The sequence below is a fragment of the Leguminivora glycinivorella genome, chromosome Z (genome assembly GCF_023078275.1).
Source record: "Leguminivora glycinivorella isolate SPB_JAAS2020 chromosome Z, LegGlyc_1.1, whole genome shotgun sequence".
In the NCBI taxonomy this organism is placed as follows: Eukaryota; Metazoa; Arthropoda; class Insecta; order Lepidoptera; family Tortricidae; genus Leguminivora; species Leguminivora glycinivorella.
The window spans coordinates 42,465,360-42,490,638 of NC_062998.1; the positions used below are offsets into that span (position 1 = coordinate 42,465,360).

A 25,279-nucleotide genomic window follows, 5' to 3' on the forward strand; every position below is an offset into this window, starting at 1 on the left:
AGCTCCAAGATATTAATGTCAAGATTAAGAGAAGTTATATAGGTGATTTGGAGACGTGAGCAGAAACAACTCAATAAATTATGAGATAATAATTTTATTATAAATCATGACTCATTAGTTTAAGTTTAATACGGCTATTAATAAGCCTCCGTACTCGGCCTGACCAGGTACTCGTTCGGAATTATACTTACTATCCTCAGTAACAAAAAACGCCCGGCTAAAAACACCATCTTTTACTAAATATATGTTTTCGGTAAAACTTATCAATTCAATGGGATGATGTAAATACATATTTCACAAATGTATACAGGGTGGGGCCTGTAACAAAAGTAAAAAATTAAACTGTAGGCTATATAGGTACTTCTTAAACTGACCAACATTTTATTCAGCGACTTTTAAAAATTATGAAGTCATTAGTGTTTTAATTTTTAATACAAAATAAATATTAACTTCAATGTACGTACAATTAATCATTTTTGGCATTGACGTTGTCTGTCACACTTTTGACTTAACAGAATTCGCAATACATTACCTACCTCTTATGGAAAACTTTCAAGGGTAATAAAAATCAAAATACTTTATTTTTAAAAGTTGCTGAACAAATGTTAGTATTTGCTTTTGTTACAGGCTCCATCCGGTATAATAGAAGGTACAAAACCCTTGTGATAGTACTGTATGTCCATTTACTGTATGAAAGAGGTAAACTTATTTACTCAGAGAAAGGTTTAAAACTAGATGGCACTTTTGTCAAACTAATTACTCCTGGACTGGTGTATAGAAGTGGAAATCTTAAATAATAAACATTGCTTAAAACAACTAGTTTGAAAAAGACACAAAATAAAATATAGGTATGTTTACACTTAAACTATTATGAACAATGAACAAGCGATCAAAAATAATTGTTCAGACATAATTAATTCCATAAGTATAAGCATTTAATTTAATAATAAAAACAACTTGACTGCGATTAATATGTGTGTCGTATAAAAATTACTTAAGATCACGCATCAAAATACAATTATTGCAAAACTTATCAAAAATGTGTATTTCATTGGTACATGAGGTAAACATATCGTAAGTAAATTCATTGCTTGGAATAATCGTAGCAAACATTAACAATCTACAAATAATAGACTATAACTAGGTCTGTTTTAGATTTTTACTTATAATGCTTTTACATAGAGGTAGAAAGATACGTACCTCTTTAGCATGAGTTATACCTGCAAACATTTAATGGTTTTACTTCTTTTTAAAAAGCTATTACAGTTTCGTTATAATTGGCAATAATTGTACCTACGATATATCATTATATGGATAATTTCAGAAAAAAAAATTTGAACAAATACACCCTTACACGCGTAAATAATCTACATCTTATTACTAAGTTTTTTATTTCAGAGGAAAAGGGGGGAATTTGAAATAAGTATTATTAAAAATACAGTATCTTTAGCTCGCAATACAGTACACATTTTGTACATTTATACAAGACAAAATAAACTGTTAGTAAGGGGCGAGTACCAGGACGGGTTTCATGAGATTTCCGTATTACTCAATGTTCCAGTTTTCAAGCCTAGAGTTTCTTGAGTTTTCCTTGTGTATCGTTGATAGGTTAATTGTGGCGCGGGCGGCTGGCTCTCACTGCAATATCACAATTTCGTTTTCTTTCAACCCCTTAATTGGTAAGAGTGACACCGAAACTTGAGCAGTTTTTATGTGCTGCGCTACACGTTTTGGAATTACAAGTTTAAGTATATTGTATAACTGTATTTATGTTAAGACTTGAAGTTAAACTGTTGATATTCATGTACGTGTCTGCACACACCTATAGCCAAATTCGCTAGCATGTGTGATTTACTTTTAACGTTTAAGTAACATAACTTCAGCGAATATATCAGTGTCAAACTCATAGTGTAGCTACAGGTGTCATTGTACTTTAAACAGCGGTTCTTTTGTATCAATTTACTGTGAGCTTACTGTTTCTATTATATCAAAATGCTCATATGAAGCAATATGAAGGTAAAGTATCTGTACGTATAGGATACTTATTTTATGAGAGTCTGTACTTGAAAATATGGCTTGTAATTATATTCCCCATCTATTAAAATAAATGATATTTAGTTGTACACTGGAAAGTTTGAGATCATGGATACAGTGTTACTAAATAGTAAACTAAGTACCTACCTACTTTCAGCTACACTTCATCTTGAACCACTTGTAGATTCGTATTACCTGAGTAAATGTTTGTGTAAATAAAGTGCTAAGTATTTTTTTTTTGAAGCGGGTACAGAATTGCAGGTTCTTCCTAAGCATTTTAAAGATATTCCGGGTACGTCGAATGTGCTCAATTGCGGACACTCTCGTTCCGTACATGGAACTCATGGACAGAAACTGTAAAGAAATAAATATTCTTTGTTTTGCACACTGGTCACGACGAGGCTAGAGTGAGAACTTACTTTTGTCTTACACCTGTGCCTAAAGAGTCAAAGAAATGATTCCTCTCTATACTATATTTCGCGAAGTTTGATATGTTTTTGTTGTACCTTTTAAGCCAAATTGATATAATTATGTATGCGACTTTGTCACTACGTTATTACAGCACGTAGGTAGTAAGTATATATAATATAATATACATAAATATAACTAACTAAATGCCAAAGTGTACTGATAGCTGATATTGTTAAAACAATAATTGTGCTAACTTTAAGGGAAAGTTCGTTAGATCACAAACTATTAATTTAGGTAGCTGATAGGTATGATTGCCGACATTTATTTTATATTATCATATTTAGAAAAAGGTTCATTTTGGGTCGCCCCTTTCTTTACTTAACAAGTTTGAAGTATTTTACATACAACGATTAATGTTTTTTTGTATACTTAATACAATCGATCAATCAATGTTTGGCCCTAAAGTATTGAGTGGGTTAAAGAATTTGAACTTGTACCTACGCGAGCTACCCTATTTAATGCAGGCTAAGAGCATGGCTAAAGTGAAATCCGGAATAATGACATTAGGTACGTATGTAAGTATATAAATTTGACTCCACCCTAAACAGCCACCTGATATCTGTGGTTGGCAAGCGCGCTGCACATCATAAGAGTATTATCGGGGAGCACATATCTCGATAATTTATTCACAATAAAATGTAAGGACGTTGCCATTCTCACGTACACAAACTATACTTACAGCGTAATCGCAACCTAAACACAACGCTTACAAGACTAATGAAATTAAAGTTAACGGCACTTTCTTTCATACCTACTTAAAATATGACCTCATTCATGAAAATCCATTAAATGTCAAGAAAAAATTGTATCTATACTATGCGTATATTGGACAGAGACATACGTTATGTTAAAATTATGTATGAAAACAAGTACTTTACCACGATATAATTATATAATATGCGTGTCATGATAGTCATCCACATCTATATGCAAAGTTCACTCATGGCTTAGCGACCAACATTCTAAATATCAGCCCTACGGCTAAGAATACCCGTTCACAAACTTATTCTAAATGGATTCTGCAGATTTATATTCCTTCAACACATAGCACTTAATGTAAAAAACAACTTATCATTCGATTAAAAATATACTCTTTGACATCCAAATTCATACTTACATTATCTACACATAAGTTCAGTAAAAATATGAGTTCCGTAAGTTATCTACACCTAAACTATCTACATTTGAAGTACATACTTATTATACAAATCAGTTATTACCGCCACGTCAGGTTACGCTCTTCCGGAGAGTGATATCATGTGGGTGTCGTTTATTCAATATCCAAGCTCCACTTGGTTTCTGAAAGGAGGTGAGGTGCATAAATATGTTGCCATATACATACATATAGTATATTTTAGTTTATAAATATATCTTTTTTGATGCTTAAGCAGATAATTATGTTCTGATATAAGTACTGACGTTATGCAGATGTGATATTTACAAGTACACCTACACTGACTATATTTCTTAAACTCTCCTGAAAACACTTATTATAAATTAAATGAAACTATATTTTACCCTCTACGCTAATCTCCTAGCAACGTAGATAGAATAGAGAAGACAAAGGAACGGCGAACGAACATAAAGTTATTTTAAACTTTTTATTTCTTTTAATCACTACTAAAGCTCTATACTTTAGTAAGAATTTGGTACGAATTAATATTATCAATTCTACTTTCAATATATTGTATGTAGATGTGTAAAGAGTGCCCTGTGGCTTCCATGCTGAATTATTTGTATTTGTACTTACAGGTAATGCACATTACACAAAAAATAAGCAGAATACATTTACCAGCAACTATGCTCCTATAATAATTTAGCTCTTCAACAAAATATATGTCTATGTAAATAAAATATTTATTTCTACCCAACATAATGGGGTTCATAAGACCCTACATTTAAAATGATCTACACTTAAACTTACTATTCGAAATTAACATATTATAACATTTATAACGTACCTACTCGTATGTATAATCTCATCGAATAAACATGTTGATCTTAATAAACACAACAAAGAAGATCATAGTTCAAATTCTAGAGATCTTTGACTTAAAACTATAGACAACAAATACACTAACTTCGCTTAAATATTTCATACCTTTCGCAGAAAAAATTCGCATAAAAGCACATAATTACATAAGTAGCACACAAAAAGCTGGTTTATAATGATATACAGGATACCTATATGTACATATACATAATATACGAGTAAGTATGCCGATAGTACATTGAGTTTCGCAAGTCGCAATGCTTAGAACTGATTTAGGCAGTTTCTAAATGTTTTAACAAATCGTAGTTAGATTTGTCATTTCTGGAGAACACCACGGAGATCCATGATAATCCTCTGAATTCAACATGCTTGTTTTGGGCTCTTTTCAGTTCGACAACAACCACAATTTGTTAAAAAATTTAGCTAATATGTGGCATTTCCGTGGAATGCTCCTTCTACAGCATCGCTGTAAAATATTATTCACAAATGGAATGTAACTACAGTCAGCTACAGGGAAAATTATACTTATGATAGCTTTATTTTACGTTGAATCAATAAAGTTTCATCATTTATAAAAAAAAATCGTTATAGATACAATGAGAAACACGTTTATTTTTCCTTGCAGCAAACTGTACATTCAATAGCCAAAAAATAGCATAACCATATGTTTTTAAAATCTTGACTGGGCAGAGTTATAAATATTCTAAACTAAACAACGTAAATGGTGAGCGTCAGAATGGCGGGTGTACATCAAGCAATCCTGGTGTGGTATACGTCAGGAGTTAGTGCTAGCAATGTGCCAAATGTGCGCCAAAATTCGAGCAATGTGCTCTTTGAACTCCAGAGATATTTAAGAAATTAAAGACACCCGCCATTCTGACGTCAGGTTGGCGGGTGTACTTCCAGTTCTAGCTAATGGCTGCCTACTCAAGGGTGAAAGTACTGCCTAAGGTTAGTGCTCGCAATGTGCTTCCACATGTATGAAACACAAACTAATTTAGAGAGCCGTTGAAGAGTAATATGGGATTGAATAAATATCTCTATAACGCCTGCTGAAATAAAATAGCAATGTTCATTGCCTGCAATGCAGCATTAACATGCAGGCGTTTTTCACAAAAAAGTGATACTTATATTAGCTAAGGGTGAAGTCACATCTATCAGCATCGAGCCGCATTTTGTGTCATGAGAAATCGCTCATTAGTTGCGTAACTACGCATGTTCATACTAACGAGTGTACGCACGCATGCTTCCATCTTTCCGTGCGCAAACGTTTTCATACCAACGAGCGATTTCTCATACATAAAGAGAGACCCTTAAGAATAACATTCAAGTTATTCCCGGCCGTTTTATTAAGGGTCCTGTGACATATTTAATGACGTTTCTTGTAGTGATGCCAAAGAATCGATACTTATAATTTTTTTATGTATATGGCAATGATTGTGTATAAACCAGCCAAGTCAGTTAAAACGGTCTTCATTAAATAATAAACTTATTTACTATTTTGACCCGAATTCATGTCTACTGTCAATTTACAAACATATATAGAATATAGGAATCGTACTACTGATTACATATTTCAAATTTAAATAATATTCTTGAATAATGGATTTCTATCAAATTTTATCGCTATACATATATAAAAAGTATAAAAAGGGAAAGTTAAGTAATTTATTTGTTTATTTACATGTTTTTAACCGACTTCAAAAAAAGGAGGAGGTTCTCAATTCGAGTGATTTTTTTTTATTTTTTTTTGTATGTATGTTACTCGATATCTCCGAGAATTGTGAACCGATTTTCAAAATGTTTTTTTTTTTATCGAACGGGTATAACCTCGAGATGGTCTCATTGGCACCAAGTCAGGGTCTGATGATGGGATCTTAGAGAAATCGAGGGAACTCTTCAAATGTTATAAGCACATGTAATGTTTTTAGTGTATTTTTCAAAGGTAAACCAGACCGCATTTTAGTTACAACTTTAAGTAAGTATGTATCTAAAATTGGAAGTGTTTCCTGATTTGTATTACACACAATTTTGCATACACATACTTAAAGTTTATAATTATCAAGAAAGCCTTTTGTTTGCCTAAAAGGTTTTCGAAGTAATTGCCATTTGATTTGAAGTATTTTTAGACAAATATTGATGTCGTTTAACTTCCATTTACTGTATTTTAGTAGCATGATAACACACATGTAAACTACTGAATTTTTAGTTTAGGATATAAGTAATGCGACAGCATCAATTTTAGCAGCCTAAAGTATACAAAATTGAGCTCAGCTCACTCAGACGTGAGCACTATTTGCGGGTTTTCTTAAACTAGCGTCAGGAAAAAAATCATAATTAATTCAGGGAGTAACTTTTCCTTGATGTTAACTACTGATTTTGTAGATAAGAATACGCGCTGTTTAAAACAAGTGCTTTTCTTATCAATAAGTATATACTGAAACTAAAACCGGACGTAGAAAACTACCAATTTTACGATTTTCTACTTTTTGATATTGACGGCCTCTTAAGGGTCTCTCTTTATGTATGAGAAATCGCTCGTTGGTATGAAAACGTTTGCGCACGGAAAGATGGAAGCATGTGTGCGTACACTCGTTGGTATGAACATGCGTAGTTACGCAACTAACGAGCGATTTCTCATGACACAAAATGCGGCTCGATGCTGATAGATGTGACTTCACCCTTAGCTGATGTAAGTGTCACTTTTTTGTGAAAAACGCCTGCATGTTAATGCTGCATTGCAGGCAATGAACATTGCTATTTTATTTCAGCAGGCGTTATAGATATATTTATTCAATCCCATATTACTCTTCAACGGCTCTCTAAATTAGTTTGTGTTTCATACATGTGGAAGCACATTGCGAGCACTAACCTTAGGCAGTACTTTCACCCTTAAGTAGGCAGCCATTAGCTAGAACTGGAAGTACACCCGCCAACCTGACGTCAGAATGGCGGGTGTCTTTAATTTCTTAAATATCTCTGGAGTTCAAAGAGCACATTGCTCGAATTTTGGCGCACATTTGGCACATTGCTAGCACTAACTCCTGACGTATACCACACCAGGATTGCTTGATATACACCCGCCATTCTGACGCTCACCGTAAATGACTTGAATTCTGAAACTATGTAATTGTCGCTATGAATTATTGGAACATTAGAAACGTTGCGTTCTATGGTTCTAGAGGCCTACTTAAATATGATTATTGTCAGACCTGATAAGTGGCTAGGTACGTATAGAGAAAAGGTATAAGGTACAGCGGGGCAATTTCGACTGGGGGACAAATAATACTGGTCCATTTTTTTTGTTTTACAATGTTTGCATTATTAATTAGAGTGTCCACTGGTAGTCAACTCATAATGGAAAAAAATGGATAAGTTACAATTGACCCCCAGTCGAGATTTGCCCCGCTGTTCCTTATCTGATATTAGTTTTAATTAAAAGTGGCATCAGTTACAAAATATTACAGGTAGATATGCACAATCTTGATTATTTTTAATTATTATAAAATACAAAATCCACTTATTAATCTCTGATCGAAAATATATTCAACAATATTACTACATACCATTTTATACACGCACAACATAAGTATAAAAAGTCTATCGCGTGCGCATAAAGTATCCTTATAGCTCTAGTCAAAGTTTATTTATGTTGCATTACCTTTCACGGAAAATATGATTTCACGTGCAACTGGCGTCATATTTACAGGAGATCCGTTGGTGCCTGCGACTGGCTGAACGGGTTGTTTTTAATTGGGGTCCGGCTGTTCGTCCGGGTCTAGGCCGCCCAATATATCTTGTACGTCAGGGGATATCTGCAAATGACAACCACGTAGCTTTTCAATATTAAAGCTATCTAATTTTTGACTACTCATATTTTTACGAAACACAATAAAGTTCAAAACAGATAATTCATCCGAAAATAGAAGAAAAGCTCACTATAAAAGGTATATTTGTAAAATAAATAACCATAACCTAATAAAACAAATATTCCTCTTGGACTATTTTTATTGAAGTCTGTCAAAACATTCAAATTACATTTGAATACATAGAACAGTTTCATACAAAGAGTATGCACCTGATGGCCAGCTCCAACAATTTCAATGAGATAATTACATCATTAATCGTGATAGTACATGGTTAAAATAATTTGTTCAAAAGCAAGGATGATATTATAGGATTTACATTTACAATCGTCATACTATGAAATCGTACCACGATTTTTAAGCGTCACCTATTAAATACTATCATAACTACATTGATGATGCCTACATTTTTTTTGAAAATGTGTATTGACATGATATTAAAATAAAGAAATAATTGTCATTTGTTGTTATAAAAAATAAAAACACGCAAAAAAATTTGGGAAAATATGATTTTGGCCACTTCCAGGCTGTGAAACAGCGCTATCTAGTTATAAGCCTAAAATGCCCATACATTCCAGGGGTACGTTTTTTTGTATGGGCTTTGTCAGTCCCGTATTATATCATTCTTGTTTAAAAGTAAATACAGTAATATTAAGAATAAGTCCGTTTTCACAATTACCCGATCCAATATCGGATGTCGGAAGGATTTCAATGGAAAAAATCCAAAATCCTGTAATGTATGGGACATCGGTCCGACATCCGATATCGGATCGGATAATGTGAAAACGCACAGGGTGCTTTTCTACCAAAGAATCGCTACGTGTATGTGTTTGATATCCACCAATCAGCTTAGTCGAACCGCTTAGCTTAAGCGCTGGTGGGAACGGTCACCCTAATGTCTGATATAGGCGGCGTGCGAAGTTGCATGTAATTATTTATAGTAACATTGCGAACTGTGACTGACCGCTATTTCTGTAGCGGTAGCCTTAAAATCCCATTTCACCCCCCATTCGTAACCCAACTCATCCCGCGAACCCTAAGTGCGTTTTCACATTATCCGATCCGATATCGGATGTCGGACCGATGTCCCATACATTACAGGCGCCATCTTGGATTTTTTCCATTGAAATCCTTCCGACATCCGATATCGGATCGGATAATGTGAAAACGGCCTAACTCACCCTCCATTACGGTATTGTATGATATTTTAGGAGAAATCAGATGTCCAACTTTGTATCCTACCGACTGCGCCATAGTAGATTTCTGTATTTGAACAAAACAAAGTGGAAACTACCACAAGGCCGTACCTAGTTATTGTAAATAAGATCTTAAGAAACTCACCAACAGATCCGGGAAGGGATCGATTGTATCCTCCAACGATATGAGGGCATCATCAAGCTGCTGGGAAATTTGTGTGCTCAGAACTACAACAAAAAAAAAATTGTTTTCATCGTTATTCTAAAAGACGCATTCACCCCACCACACCAGACGCAAATAATTATCCCGGTTGACCTTAATACATTTTTTAACGGCTGCAAAAAGGTCCATTGCTCTAAATAGTATTTTATACAATCGTGATATAATACAAAGCTTTTCAGTCGAGTACCATGTTTAGGCCACGAAGCTTGCTGAGTGGCCTAATAGTACGGTACGAGAGTGAAAAGCGTAATTATATCACGATTGTATACAATACTTTTTCTATGAGTCATCATTTTCATCATCAATGGACGAAAAATATCATCATTCAAGTTAAAATTAATGTTAATAGCGTCGTTCACCGTTGTATCAACATTGAATTACCTACAACTAATTGTTTATAATACCCGTCTCTGATTGGTTGGATACGATTGGATAGATTAAAAAAAAATGTGTTTCAGATGCAGAAAAATTTGCCAGGTATCGCAAATTGGTATAGAACTTGTATGAAGTTCTATTTTTGAATTTATTTCAGTTAACTAAAGTGAAGTGTAATGAAATATTATAGTTGACTAAGTGTCAAAGACTATCCAACACTGAAAAGTTAGCACTTATAGTTTAGTCTGTGGTGTCCTAATTGACAGATTAAAGTCAACGAGTAGAAAAACATTTATAACTCGGTATCGTAACTTCGGGCAATAATATAATTACTGGGAAAATAATTTCATTGTTACGTAATAACATAAAGCTTTTTCAACATCAAGGATTTTAATATGTTCGTTAGAGTTAGAATTGATGTCAACCTAGTTGGTAGCAAGAACCCTACGGTGGCTCGCTTTCCATACAAAAAACATCTACCATTTATTTAGTCACCGCACACTACAACTAAATAAAAATATGCGCATACATCTACTATACATTATCCATCGTCGCAGTATTGAACGAAATACATTGTTTCATACAGAAATCATGGATAAATCCATGTGAATTTTTTATTAATTTTACGAAAATGTGCGTGCCAAATTTTGTGTACAGACACAGAGCCGTCATATTTCGCGCATTTTTAGTTGACATTGTCATCAGTGACACTCGGCTCCTGACAAGTAATTATTTAAAGATATTGGTTTACTTAACTCAAGCAGACTCAGAAATAATGACGCATTTTGTCAATAAAGATACATATCGTGTATTTCGACACTGCTAAAAGTAAAATTCATAATCCTACGGACTAAATTGACAAATGACTGACAGGTAAAATGATACCAAGAACAGCAAAATTAAAATAGGGAAGGGTATATGTCGATAACAATATATCGACAAGTTGTAAAGTACATACAACAGACAAGTTTAAATCAAGAATAAGTATATTAGTTTCAAATAAGAGGTACACATTTTGGTTTGTTCTATGTATCTTCGAGGTAGTGGATGGATGCCACGCATTTTTACCCACTAGTTTTAAAACATAAAAAGGTTTCCGAGCCTGTAGGTAAAAAGTAAAATGCCATGTCCGACGATAATCAATTATCTGTCACGCTATGGCAAGTATGTCATAAATATCTATATAATTTTCGAATAATATTATTGCTGCTTCGAAATAAAAAAATATCTCTAATTAGCGGTCTACAGACCTTTTGATCTGTCGAAATCACAGAAAAAGTTGGTATATTGATTAGCCGATCAAATTGCCAATTTCATTGTCCCGTCTGGGTACACCTTAAATCTACGATGTAATCATAATTTAAATACCGATAAGAACGACACTGGCCAAACTGTGGCAACATTCGTTCACACTTACTTGTCAATTTGGTCCGTAGGTTTATGGATTTTACTTTAGTGTAAATCGAAATGGCGTCTCGGTCAAATGCATTGACTATGAAGCAGGAGATCTCGAGTTCCATTCCGGAGTCTTTTTTAATCATTTGAACTTTTTTTGGATTTATTAAGTTTTTTTTTATATTTTTTAATAGAATAATCATTCTATTAAAAAAGACTCTTACTATATTTCTTTCCTATTTTTTATTTTCATACAAAAATACAATACAATCTTTATTATGCCTTTGTTGATAAAATAAAATATTACACGTCAGGTCAGGTACATAGGTCATAGTGTGGGCATAGTATTAGTAATGTGCTGACTTCCTTACATTTACTGAGCTAGTTGACCTATGTTATTGTTGTGTGAATATTTTTCTTCAACAACTAAATAGTTATATATATGAATATGTATGTAGGTATGTGGGTAGCTTTTGCACATTGTAATTTTTCCTCAGTCACCCGTTGAGCTCAGAGACCACGAACGCTGTAGTGTTCGAAACGTCGGGATGAATTTTATTGTAAATTCATTATACACGATTTAATCCGTTTTCATAGTTTTTATTTCATGAGTAACTATCGCGGTAACTGAAGACAATATTAACTAAATGGTTACAAATAATAATTATCATCAATATAATCTCGTCTAGGCACAGGCAGGCAATTATGGTCGCGCGATAAATGATAAAACATCTGGCCGTCCCTATAATCGCACTTACTAATAATGCGACAGGGACTTTTATCATCTATCGCGCGACCATGCTACCCGTGCTGTACTAGCTTTTGCCCGCGGCTTCGCTTGCGTTAGAAAGAGACAAAAGTAGCATATGTCACTCTCCATCCCTTCAACTATCTCCACTTAAAAAACATGTCAATCCGTCGCTCCGTTTGGCCGTGAAAGACGGACAAACAAACAAACAAACAAACAAACACACATTATCTTTGGTGAAACAACGAATTCTTCCACTTCAGATTATAGAGTAACCAGCTTTTCCCATCTATAATAAACTAGGTTTTGACCGCGGCTTCGCTCGCGTAAGAAAGAGACAAAAGGTAGCCTATGTCACTCTCCATCCCTTCAACTAAATCCCCTTAAATAATCACGTCAATTCGTCGCTCCGGTTTTGCCGTGAAAGACGGACAAACAAACAGACACACACCCTTTCATATTTGTAATTTTAGTATGGATTCGACATTATTATTTATATTTAAACAATTATATACGTATAGCCTAATTTCGTCGGTAACAGCGTGTTATGTAATGGCGTCGTTGGTGAACAGTCGCCTGTCACGCCGTGAAACTGCGTTCGAATCCCGGGATTCTATAAACTTTTTGTATTTTTTTTTAATATAAATTTCGTATTTTTTATTGACCGAGCAAGAATGGAGAGCCGAAGGTATCAATTTTATCTTAGAGAACATATTGATTTTTTTATTGTCATTTTGATTTTCTATTTATTAAGTTGAGATATAAAACACAACTTTTAATACCCTCGCTAAATATAATATATTCTCGAAATTACTCCTTAGATAAAAAAGTCCACTTGAGTTTTTAAAGCACTACGATACTCAGTTAACTATTGCATTTTCATTTACTAATTTAAGATTTCAAAAGCGATTTGAATACCCTTGCTCCATCGAAAATAAACAATTAGAAAAAAAAATCATTCGAATCGTAGTTTAGAAACTAAAATTTATCTATACTTTTTGGAATTTTTTAAAATATCAGATTAGGATAATTTATGTTAGAAATTCTGAGTTCGACGAACCCAAAAATTATTACCATGTAAGAGAATAGGTTTTTAATCTTTTTTGTGGAAAACGCTCAGTAACTACTGTACGATTACATATACATTTATGTATAATAATAAAACAAGAAATAGTGTCTCATAGTGTTGTGTTCCTGCCGGTGAGTAAGGCTGCCAGAGCTCAACGAGGGTGCGGGGTGCTGACGACGGGAGGACTTACGGAACTAATTTGTTCCGTCTATTGTCCTTTGAGTCGGCAACCCAAACCCTCCTTTGAACTTGTACACTCCTTTTTGCTGTGCACACACAGCAAAGGGGAGTGTACAAGTTTCTAATGGGGCGGCAACGCGCATGCGACACTCTTTGAGTTGCAGGCGTCCATAGGTTACGGTGACCGCTTTCCATCAGGCGGACCGTATGCTTGTTTGCCACCGACGTAGTATTAAAAAAAAAGAGAAAAAGTCCTGGATTCGAACGCAGTACTTCCATGCAAATCATGCGATGGCACGTATTTACCGCAAGGCTATTTAAACAAGCTGTCGCCGCGTAAAATTATCGACTAGAAGGAATACAAAAACACTGTTTGTATGTGTGAGTGGTACGTTACAATGAGAAAAATAGTGCAAAATAGTAAATTTATCTACATTAAGGGGATTAACGTTACAATGAGAAGTTGAATGTATGTTGTCAATACGTCAATTTTAATATTAAATGTTCGCGAAGCATAATTGAAAGTATATAAATGCCTGTACGACTCCACAAAAAAAATAAGACCGGTAATTTGCAGATTAACGCCCTCTAACGCAGCCTGAGCTTCGAGTAACCTAGGCGAGCCACCTTCTTGGGTAAATCCATTTCGTTATAAGATTGACTATCTTTCAGATCAATATTATTTTTTTCATACTTATTCAATCTTAAAGCAGAATGGATTTACGCAAGTTTGAAAATGCGACACAATTGGAAGCTTTTAGAAATTAAGATTTAAATGACCAACTGAGTTCAAACCAGCTGGAATTATACTTACTGGCGTCATTGAAGAAACTTTCGAAAGAAGGAGAGGAGCGGCCGTTGATGGTTTCTTCAGGTTCGCTTTGAACAGACTTTTTTTTCGAGCAATCATCGTCAGCGGAAGAATCCATTGAGCGTTTCGTTCCAACGATGCCGAAACTAGAACCGGGCTCTTCCAGGTCTATGATTTCGGAAACTTTTTCAGTTTTTGTGAAATTAAACTTGGTTTGTTTATTAGGTTGTTTAGCAATATATTCAGCGAAAGATGTGGGCGTTTTTACGTTACGGGTTTCTTCTATGTTTGGCAGAGCCGGCTTATTAAGGTTCTGAAATATTTCTCCAAAGTCATCCAAATTTGTCTGTGCGCGGTATTGTTTAGTGGTGATAGTCGAGATCGTAGGGAGCGTCGCGAGAGTGTTCTCTGGAGGCGCATCCTCGCGGGGAGTGCTGTGTGACGGCGTGGGGGCCTCTACGCTAGAAGCTCTTATGCGCTTGACGTCGATATGTTCGTCGATGTTGGGATTGTTGAAGTTCTTGATGACGGTGTATATTTTCTCAATGCCCATGACGATGCGCTCCTTGTGGGGCGGTATGATGGCGAGGTGCACGTGCGGGCCGTCGCGCTCGGGCGACACACTGTGGTCCTTCTCGTCGGGCTGCGGCGACGGCAAGTTGGTCACCAAATGGAGGATCACTTTCTCCAGCTGTTTCGGATCTTCAACCGGTATTGAATCGTCATTTGTCTGTAATAGTATAATATTGATGTCAACATAATACCAAACTTCTTAAGAATTCCCTACTGTAGTTTTACAATTTTACATAGGTAGATAGTTATATTGTATTTCATAATACCACTGTTCAAAGAGGCCCAAGATAAATTAAGTTGGCAATGTTTTAGAAAACGAGTTAAAGTAACACTTGCACCGCAAATCATACATACTATTGTTTTAAAACATTGTAAAAAATCTGTGTGTCACTCTTATCAATTGAGAGGCTTCAACGTGGCTTTAACAAAACATAATTATGACATTTTAGGGACAAGTTGCTAGCCTACCGCCAACATCACTATTGAACCCACCTCACAGACGATATTTTTAATCCGTCACCACGCAGGGTATTGTTAATTTTATCTCTAGAGACAAATACAGAATAATTTTCTCTTAAGCGACTCAAATGTATATTTTCATGGTTTATATCTTCACGTAAAAGAATACAGCTGTAATAAGAAATATAGAGTTAATTCATAAGCTGCCCTTCTACTACTCACTCATTTCCGAATCGAGGGCCGTAGCGTTATCTACCAACTATGACTACCAACTACATACATGGCGTGAGCTTTCAAAAGGGCCTTTGGGTTTTAGAGCGATAATACCTGAAAGAGAACAAGTCAGTGTCTAATTGACGAATACGAATCTATCCGAATTTACCGGAAAACCGATGGGCCTTCTGAAATATAACGGGAGGCACAGTTTAAAAAAAATAGTTCGTGGAGTCCCTCCGCGCGGAAGAAGCCACACTTCGTAACATAACCTTAAAAACATTCTGTCAAGTGACTGTTACGTTTTTGCCTTTAGTTACTTCCATCTTTTACTGTTTTAAATATTTTACATTGTTAATTGCTCAAATGATTGAAAAAACAAACATAAACTCATGAAATACGGACAAATTAAATAGTTTCATTTTAAACATTGGCATATTTTTGGAATTGGTCTAGCATTTTCTTCAAAATTCGTTAAATTATGTTTTCCCCTCACTAGCTCGGAAACACGTGTTTTATCCTTTAATACCAGCGGGTAAAAACGCATTTTATCCACTAGTGGGTAAAGTAATTTGACCTTGAATAAAGTCAAATCGACTGCTTTAAAATTGATAAAAGTAGTTGAATCTAGTAATAAAGATGATTTACCACCCGTGGAACTACTGGAAGCAGTGATAAACGCATTTTTTGCGTTGTACTTTCCTCGCTATAGTGAGGGGAAAAGTTTTGTGTTACACTCGGGTGCAAATGTATTTTACTTCTCGTTTATTAAAAAACTCGCAAGTTCAGGATTCTATTCTCGAACCACTCGCTTCGCTCGTGGTTCAACTATAGAATCCTTAAAAGTTTAACATTCTCAGTAGGAAGTCGCATTACATAGAAGTTCCACTTCGGCCGAAAGTACACTATCATATGTTTATCATAGAAATATGATCATAGGTCTGTATGCCTCCCTTTTTCTCCAACATGAAGAATAATTACGGCATGTTGCCTGTGATCAAATTTCTATGATGAACATATGATAGTGGACTATCGACCTTCAAAAAACTCACATCAGTGACCTCGGGCTCCTGCGGCGGCTCCTGGTTGTTGTTGACGAGCATGGTGAACTTCTTCTTCATCATCCTGATGAGGTGCTGGCCCTCTTCGGGGCTCATCACGGTGTTCGTGCATATGAAGCTGGTCACCGCCTTGGTGCCCGATTCCACCTGCAATTATATAACAAAACCTGGTCACAGAACAAAGTATATCAATAATTTTTAAGAAAAAAAAAGACCGCCGCTTTTGGGGTTCTGGTGAGAGGTAGGTACTTGCGAATGTTGGATTATGTAGAAATATGTAGGTATTTTTTAAAACTGTTTTAATGTAAATCTTTGATTATTTGATGGAAACACAAATGAATATACGTATACCGTTAAGGTTTGAGGAGTTTTCTCAATTCTTCATGAATCCGATATCCGATTACTATAAGAAATCGAGTTTGACAAAATTTGACTTGGAAACTCAATATGCTCAACAAACATAACAAAGAGAACAAATCTCCTAACAAATAAATATCACTGTTCTGTAAATGAACGCTGTTTTTAGAAAAATACCAGAGTCACTATAATTGTGCCGTTCAGATTTGAGGAGTTTCGTTCTGATCAGCATCAGAAGTTCCACTGCACCAAATCTCACTGTACTGAACGTAAATGCAAGCTGTTCTTATAAAAATACCAAAGTCACTATAAGTGTGCCGTTCAGATTTGAGGAGTTCTATTCTGACCATCATCAGCTGTCACTGTTTCATACGTAAAGTAAATGCATGCTGTTCTTATAAAAACACACAAATCATTATACCTATGTATGCCTCTAAGATTTGAGGAGTTCCCTCGATTTCTCTAGGACCCCATCATCAGAACTGGGTTCTGATAAAAATGGGACCAACCTGTATGCATATACATACATTCAATAAAAAAATCTAAACCGGTCCGGTAACGACGGAGATATCGTGGAACAAACAGTAAAAAAAAATACAGACAAATTGAGAACCACCTTCCTGGAGATTTGGGGCGGCGGTTAAAAATAAGTACAAATGTTCTGTACAACAGCGAATAATTTGAACATAAATTTTACAGTGGAACCTCTAAAATAAGAATTTCAAGAGAGAAGTAAAAATTCGATAATGGATGGCTTGGTGCAACCAACCCTTAGGTGAATTACCTCGAGAGCGCCCCTGGTCCTCATGTAGATGAACTGGCCGTTCTTCATCATGAGACGGTAGCATGACTCGCCGTAGAGACGATGCTGGTCATACACTGAAATGTATAAAACAACACTGAATGACTCTCGCATATAAACCTAGGAGATATTTGTTCTGAGAGTAGCCTAGGTATGTTTGTTTGCCACTGACATAAGTATCATCCATACCATCCATACTATTATTATAAATGGGAAAGTGTGTGTGTCTGTTTGTTTGTCCGTCTTTCACGGTAAAATGGAGCGACGGGTGGAAATATTTAGTTGAAGGGATGGAGAGTGATATAAGTAGGCTACTTTTTGTCTCTTTCTAACGCGAGCGAAGTCGCGGACAAAAGCTAGTAGAAAATATAGGCAAAATAATTTTTGGTTTAGATTAAATACCTACATGGTCCGTCCGTAGTGATGGTCCGTCATATTAATGACTGGTCAATGAGGAAGCACACTGACTTTTTATCCCGCCAGACGGCGCCTGTACAAGTGAAGATATCTTCTTCTATGAAACGTATGAAATTCTTTATCTGTGCAATGAACTAATGAGGTGGCGCCAACTGTCATAATCATAACCTTTGAGTGTGCCTCCTCATTGGGTTGCTACTTGGGGACTAGTAACACGAAGGAAATTTTCCAAAATTTACATGCCTCCGGTAACAGAATGTCCAAATAAGAAAGTAGGTAAAAAAAAATTAATAAATTTGTTTACATAAACAAATATTTTGTATGTAAGTATTCATCAAAAAAATAAAATTTGTTTTAACTATTCTACACCGTTAAGGATATTATTCATGCTCTTGATTATAATCATAGCATGATATCCGCGTAGGTGGCCACGCGTGATCCTACAAAAGGATTTTTAATACCTTACGGATATTAAATATTAATGTGTAGAAATGCGTAATTATAGCAGCTTTCTGGGTTCTTTATTCATTTGTCCATCATCTTTGACGATTTATTATGTTTTAATAATATAATAAACAAAACCAAAAAATGTATGCAGAAAAATTAAACAAGCAAGTAAAAAAGCGCTCCTTTCCGAAGATTCCAGATCACGAAAAAATCCTTGTTCGAATAAGTGAAGTGTTTTATAACTCCAAAGTAATGTGTTTACTCGTACATAACAACAACGACTTCGTCTTTACCCAGAGTAGGTACATACATGTAGCTAATATTAAATATATTAAATATATTTGTTATATACGGTACTAGTGTTATAATATAACAACTGTTCCAGTGATGTTAGTGACAAGTCAGGGGTTAGACAATATACCTAAGTACTTCTAATTTGTCGTTATGCAAAGCAATGGAAATGTAGAAAATGTTTATCAAATGTAATTACCATGATGTGATAACACGACAGATGCACAGACAGTAAACAAGTGGTATCTATGAATAGATACTTGTTAGTAGTTGTGTTGATGATAACTAGGTATATAATAACTTTTTTACATAAGGTGTCACTATTATATCGTGGCGCTCCTCATGCATCATGTAATAATAGGCTTAATTTCATAAAGGCACTGAAATGCACATTTATTAAATATTAAATTAAACACAAAACCATATAAACTAGTAATACCTAAAACAATAACATGAAAACTAAACTAAACCTATGAATAAAATTAAACCTATAAATAAAACTAAATAACAAACTAAAACTTACCTACAAAAATACCCCTGTTATAAAAAGAAAACCCCTTCTAATAGGTCGGACTGCGGCATGGAAAAAAACTTTAAAAAAAAACTTAACTTTAACCATACAAAAACTTTAAACAGGTAAAACTTGTATAAAGGTTTTCTAACAAATAAGTGCCTTTACGAAATTAAGCTTATGCGAAGCATGGCAACCGACAACCACCGGTATGAATCGCTTGTTCTCTCTATATAACTCTAAATAAAGTAGCAAGGAAAGGTAAAGTGATCAATGATAGCGTAATACGTATATTTTTTTCATGATATTTTAGGCAACAAACAAGCAGATGAGCCACCTGATGGGAAGCAGTCATCGCTGCCCATGGACATAAGCAACATCAGGGGAGCCATTTTTGCGTTGCCGATTTTTTGAGCATTTTGAAGTTCATTTCATTGATGGAGAGCTGGCATTACAGTACACTTTTTATACACAGGGCATTGTTAACATTACTTCTAATCCTCCTAATGAGAGATTAGTGAGTTTGTTGTATTAAGTATTATGAATATATTGATAATTAATTTCAACCCATCATAATAACTACATTTATACCGATAAGTAATAACCCTTAGAACACCAGGTCAATGTGGCATCTACTGAGGTCAAATCAATACAAATGTAGGTATTTATTTTTATAAGACAACAACCTCCAGGGGCTTCAGGTAATTGAAATATTTAGTACCTACCTTACCTTATTAAGTAAGGTTTGAGACTTTTAGCAACTAATAAAATTTACTGATGTAGCCCAAGATTAGGTACTAATTATTTTTATTGGCATAAGAACGCGGCCAAAAATACTAACTACTCAAAATACTAATTGGTCACACAGCTTAATGAAAGTTGTCAACGATCGAACGAGTAGGTAGGTAATATAGTATAAAGAAAAACAAACGTTTGTGACTTACTTTCCCTGAGAGCTATGATGACCCAGCGCACGTCGTCGCGGTGCATGAAGTTCATGGCGTTGACGCCTTGCACCTCGTCCGTCATGTAGCCGGTGACCAGCCCGATGCGCTGCTCGCACTGGATGATCTGCCCGTCGATGGAGTGCCGGGTGCGGTACTCCATGCGGAACTGCTCCAGTTGCTGCTCCTTCGCGAACGTCTCCACTGTGGGACGCACGATGCCGATGAATACCTGCAACGAGGACGTTTACGATTTCTAATACTTCAGTTTATAACGCCGTAGCAAGTTTAAAATTTTATCGTAGAGCTCTCATATAGCATCTAGCCCAGTTATTCGAAATAGACAAGTAACAAAGTTGGCAGGATTTTCACACGGCGCCACTTCTTACTGCCTATGGCGAGTCAGAGCGTCATAATTTGGAAAACCCTGCACTAGGCGACATTTCGCTTGGCATGTCTACGACGTCGCGCGCACTATAAAAATAACGGATAAACGAAAAGGAATAATAAGCCTAATGGAAACTGTTTCTGCTGTACAAACAACGTTCATTATAAATTATAAAACCCCCACACCTCGTAAAAACGCCTTTAAAACGTATACGTATGTTAAGTGTCTCGCATGATGTATACGAGTAGGTACTGCGGTAATGTGGTAGTACCGAATCTCATTTGTAAAAGGCGTACAAATTTAGATGTAAAAGTGAAAGAGGGGGTAAACTAATATTTCTTCACATTATTCTAACATAGATGATGCTTTGCTTATTTCTCTGAGTATATATAGCATTGATGGGCTTTAAAATACGTGACGTGGAGAAGTATGGACTATGACTCAACAGTTAGTGTATCATAAAGTAATTTCGTCAAGTGCATACCTACATTTGTATATGCTAACAAATCTAAGATAATTTTAAGACCTCAAGTTATTATGCCCATTAGGATAAATTTATGAAATGAATTTAATTTCGACATAAAGTATTAGACACTTAACTCTCCACACTCTTTGAACATTATATTTATGCTCTTTTTATAATAGTAGGTAGTTCATTGTGGTAGCAGACAACATTGCCACTTTACTTACTTTGAAAATTGTATGCTAGACATTGACATTGAAAAACTGGACTCATTTACTAAGTGTTATTAAATTTAAACATGAAAAGTTAGCAAGGATGGCAGAAAACCTTGTCTCTCAACTTTCACGTAAGTATTCTGATGTAACGCTCGGTAGTTTGGTGTAAACTTTCCCGGGATGAAAACGCTTTGACTAACGTGTTTGCGAGCTTGAGTGCGTTTGATGTAGTTTCGTTTCTGTGATTAACTGGCTCGGCGTTTTACATAACTTTTAACGAGAACACGTCTGAAAGGGATACGAATTTGCGCTACCTGCATATGTCGCAGTTTGCTTCAGTTATTGCAAAATTGGCATCGAGTCCATAAGGAGCACTCAGGACGACATTGTCGCTGGATTGTGGGGTGTTGCTGTTGTCCATACTAGGTATTTAGTATGCGTTATCGTGCGTGCGGTGCACAAGCTGGCAACAGGAGCTATATACCACATTAGGACTTGAGCAGCTTGGGCAACTAACCTCGATAAAGGGCACACAAGACATCATTGACGTTATTCCCGCTGGAACACGTATGGTCACCCCCAGCGCGCAGCACACTAGCGGGCAACAGCAGTTACTACAAAGTCTTGAACAGCTTGGACGCCAACTAGCTGGACACTAACTTTAATAAGAGTCACTCACAACGTTATTCCCGCTGGAACACGTATGGTCACCCCCGGCGCGCAGCGCACTAGCTGGTAACAGCAGTTACCACAAAGTCTTGAACAGCTTGGACGCCAACTAGCTGGACACTAATTTAATAAGAGTCACTCACGACGTTATTCCCGCTGGAACACGTATGGTCACCCCCAGCGCGCAGCGCACTAGCTGGCAACAGCAGTTACCACAAAGTCTTGAACAGCTTTGACGCCAACTAGCTGGACACTAACTTTAATAAGAGTCACTCACGACGTTATTCCCGCTGGAACACGTATGGTCACCCCCAGCGCGCAGCGCACTAGCTGGCAACAGCAGTTACCACAAAGTCTTGAACAGCTTGGACGCCAACTAGCTGGACACTAACTTTAATAAGAATCACTCACGACGTTATTCCCGCTGGAACACATATGGTCACCCCCAGCGCGCAGCGCACTAGCTGGCAACAGCAGTTACCACAAAGTCTTGAACAGCTTGGACGCCAACTAGCTGGACACTAACTTTAATAAGAATCACTCACGACGTTATTCCCGCTGGAACACATATGGTCACCCCCAGCGCACAGCGCACTAGCTGGCAACAGCAGTTACCACAAAGTCTTGAACAGCTTGGACGCCAACTAGCTGGACACTAACTTTAATAAGAGTCACTCACGACGTTATTCCCGCTGGAACACGTATGGTCACACCCAGCGCGCAGCGCACTAGCTGGCAACAGCAGTTACCACAAAGTCTTAAACAGCATGGACACCAACTAGTTGGACACTAACTTCAATAAGGGTCACTCACGACGTCATTCCCGCTAGAGCATGGGTTGTCGCCTCGGGCGCGCGCGCGGCGCACCATCTGGCAACAGCGGTTGTTGCCGCGGCAAGCGCCGTCCGACTTGCGGAGAGAACCCTCAACCACGCAGGCGACGTACTGGGTTGGTTCTGAACGCTGTGTGTGCTTCTTTAACCTGTGCCATGTGAAATTTTAACAATTTAACATCGCTTTTATGAGTTAGGGCAAAAAACAAAAAATATTACGTCGAGTGTTTTTTATTTATTCCAACTGAAGAGAGTGAGGAGGAAAACAAAGAATATTTTTTTTGCGATTAAAACAATTTTCCTGACGGACGAACAGATAATTATGACAAAAACAAGGGTTCCGTTATTGCTATGTCGGCTATGGAACCCTAATAGTTTTTTTAATGCATAGGTAAATACAGTAACTACCAGCATAGGTACTTATCAGAATCACATAAATCGAATTGTTGATATTTGTGGATGGCACGAGTTTATGCGTATTACAGCATACGAGTGTCACGATCGAATTTACGACATCAGCAAAGACTATTAGGCATTGTTCAATCACATGTGTTGTCTGAGCCCATCATCGTATCGAGCACTAACTATAAAAGTTCAGTTTACAGCTGGTCAATCTGCTTCACAGTAACCAGAGTATGAGCTGAATCGCGATGTTGTCTGAATACTTTTATAGTAAAAGTTGATTTATTACCGAACAACAATTCTCATGTTTTACAAACAAACTTCGCTGTACGCATGAAACGGTCCACGTGTCATTGCAAAACAATTTACTAAAGCGTTTGGTTCTAATCGTCAGGTATGCCGTTAAAATAAGGTACTTATCTACTTTATAAATGGACTGTATGGCTATTTGAAGCTATAAAAGTCACTGGTCAATACTGAAATATTGCTACTAAAACTAAGTTTCGGCGCACTTATCACCAACCTGTTATCCCCTGTTTCTCTTATAATGGCCTAAAATGGTTTAACCGGAACTTTAGTAATATGTAATATTTTTAACATTTTCGGTTCACATCGAGTCTCAGACCATAGAGTAAATTTTACTCTATAGCCACTGTGAAGTTGTAGTAACCTACTAAGGTAAGGTTGATTTCGCTTATTTATTGGTAATAAGTGTTTTTTTGACCCTGGACCGGCTGGTATAAGTACTGTACTCGCACGCGAGTCCATAATAAAATGGAGGTGATGCTGGCTATATGGAATCGCGCGCGAGAACGCAACTCATGCGGGTCTTATGAATATATTAAAACCGGATCACTCACATTTTACAATAGGAGAATTGTTATCTAGAACCGTTTAGTGATGGCTGTCTTCTTCGATCAGCAGGGTTAGCACATGATTGCCTCGAGAGTATATACTCTCAATCAATCAGGCTGATCGAAGAAGACAGCCATCACTAAGCCATCACGATATCGCCGCGAGATAGACTACCCGTCCTTATGTCTTTAATACAGTCAGAAGAAGACGTGAGATCTATCTCGCGGCGACATACTCTCGAGGCCATCATGTGCTAGGCCTACAGCTGGTCTAGATATCTGGAGACGGCTGCGCGTACCTTACAACGAATCGCCTTTTCTCGGCGGCCAGTGCTTTAGCCACTAGTAACTTCCCGTCCGGCCGGTCAGGGATCAGAAGTTCCCCGTTGGGGCCCAAGGTTTGGCTCCTAGGCTTTAATTGGTAGAGAAGTGTCTTGTGGTCGTCCTTGTGAGTAATTGTGAATAAGTTCTGGCCGAGGAGTTCCAACTGCAAACAAAATTTCACATATTAAAAAACAATTTGAATCAATTTGCCTAGCAGTAGGTCTAGCAAAAATGTGATTCTACAGTATTTTGCCTATTGAATACAATTGGGAAGGAATAGAGAAGGCTATCTTCGCCTATCTCTATTATGAATAGAATATCATTGAAAAACCACATAACCATGATTTTTTGAGTGAATGGTTGTAACATGTGGCAGGGTAGAAACAAAATCTAGTTAGCGGAGTGTAAAACAGTTTCACACTCTATTTCTACATACCTCTGTGTAACCAAGATACTGCTGCACATTTTGAGACACCACTACGACGATTCCCTTGTAAGTGGTGGTCAGTAAGAACCCGTTGAAAAACTGCAGCAGAGCCTGGGCGGATGCACTGTTGATCTCGGTAGGCGATCGGCCAATTGTCTCACCAAATACTGTAAAATTACGGGTATTCTTTAGTAAACACAAAGAGAAATTTAGGTATTTAAGAGTAAATGCCGCCATAAATTATATAATAAAATAAAATATAAACTCT

At 36.5% G+C, this 25,279-nt stretch overlaps 1 protein-coding gene across 8 annotated transcripts in view; it reads right to left on the reverse strand.

The window, feature by feature from the left end:
* The window catches only part of LOC125240795 (neuronal PAS domain-containing protein 2-like), a 113,649-nt gene that overhangs the window by 7,929 nt on the left and 80,441 nt on the right, over window positions 1-25,279 (reverse strand). For 4 of the 8 annotated variants that reach the window (XM_048148891.1, XM_048148890.1, XM_048148885.1 and 1 more), the window contains 10 exons: window positions 25,021-25,178; window positions 24,560-24,747; window positions 22,985-23,153; window positions 20,437-20,668; window positions 17,809-17,903; window positions 16,659-16,814; window positions 14,365-15,091; window positions 9,706-9,788; window positions 8,160-8,313; window positions 75-3,804 (listed from right to left, as the gene is read on the reverse strand). In XM_048148891.1, coding sequence (XP_048004848.1) covers window positions 8,248-8,313; window positions 9,706-9,788; window positions 14,365-15,091; window positions 16,659-16,814; window positions 17,809-17,903; window positions 20,437-20,668; window positions 22,985-23,153; window positions 24,560-24,747; window positions 25,021-25,178 — 1,874 coding nt within the window. In that variant the 3' untranslated portion in view covers window positions 75-3,804; window positions 8,160-8,247. Of the gene's footprint in view, window positions 1-74; window positions 3,805-8,159; window positions 8,314-9,705; window positions 9,789-14,364; window positions 15,092-16,658; window positions 16,815-17,808; window positions 17,904-20,436; window positions 20,669-22,984; window positions 23,154-24,559; window positions 24,748-25,020; window positions 25,179-25,279 lie in introns of those variants that run through there. The other 4 variants (XM_048148887.1, XM_048148886.1, XM_048148888.1 and 1 more) reach the window with 4 other exon arrangements.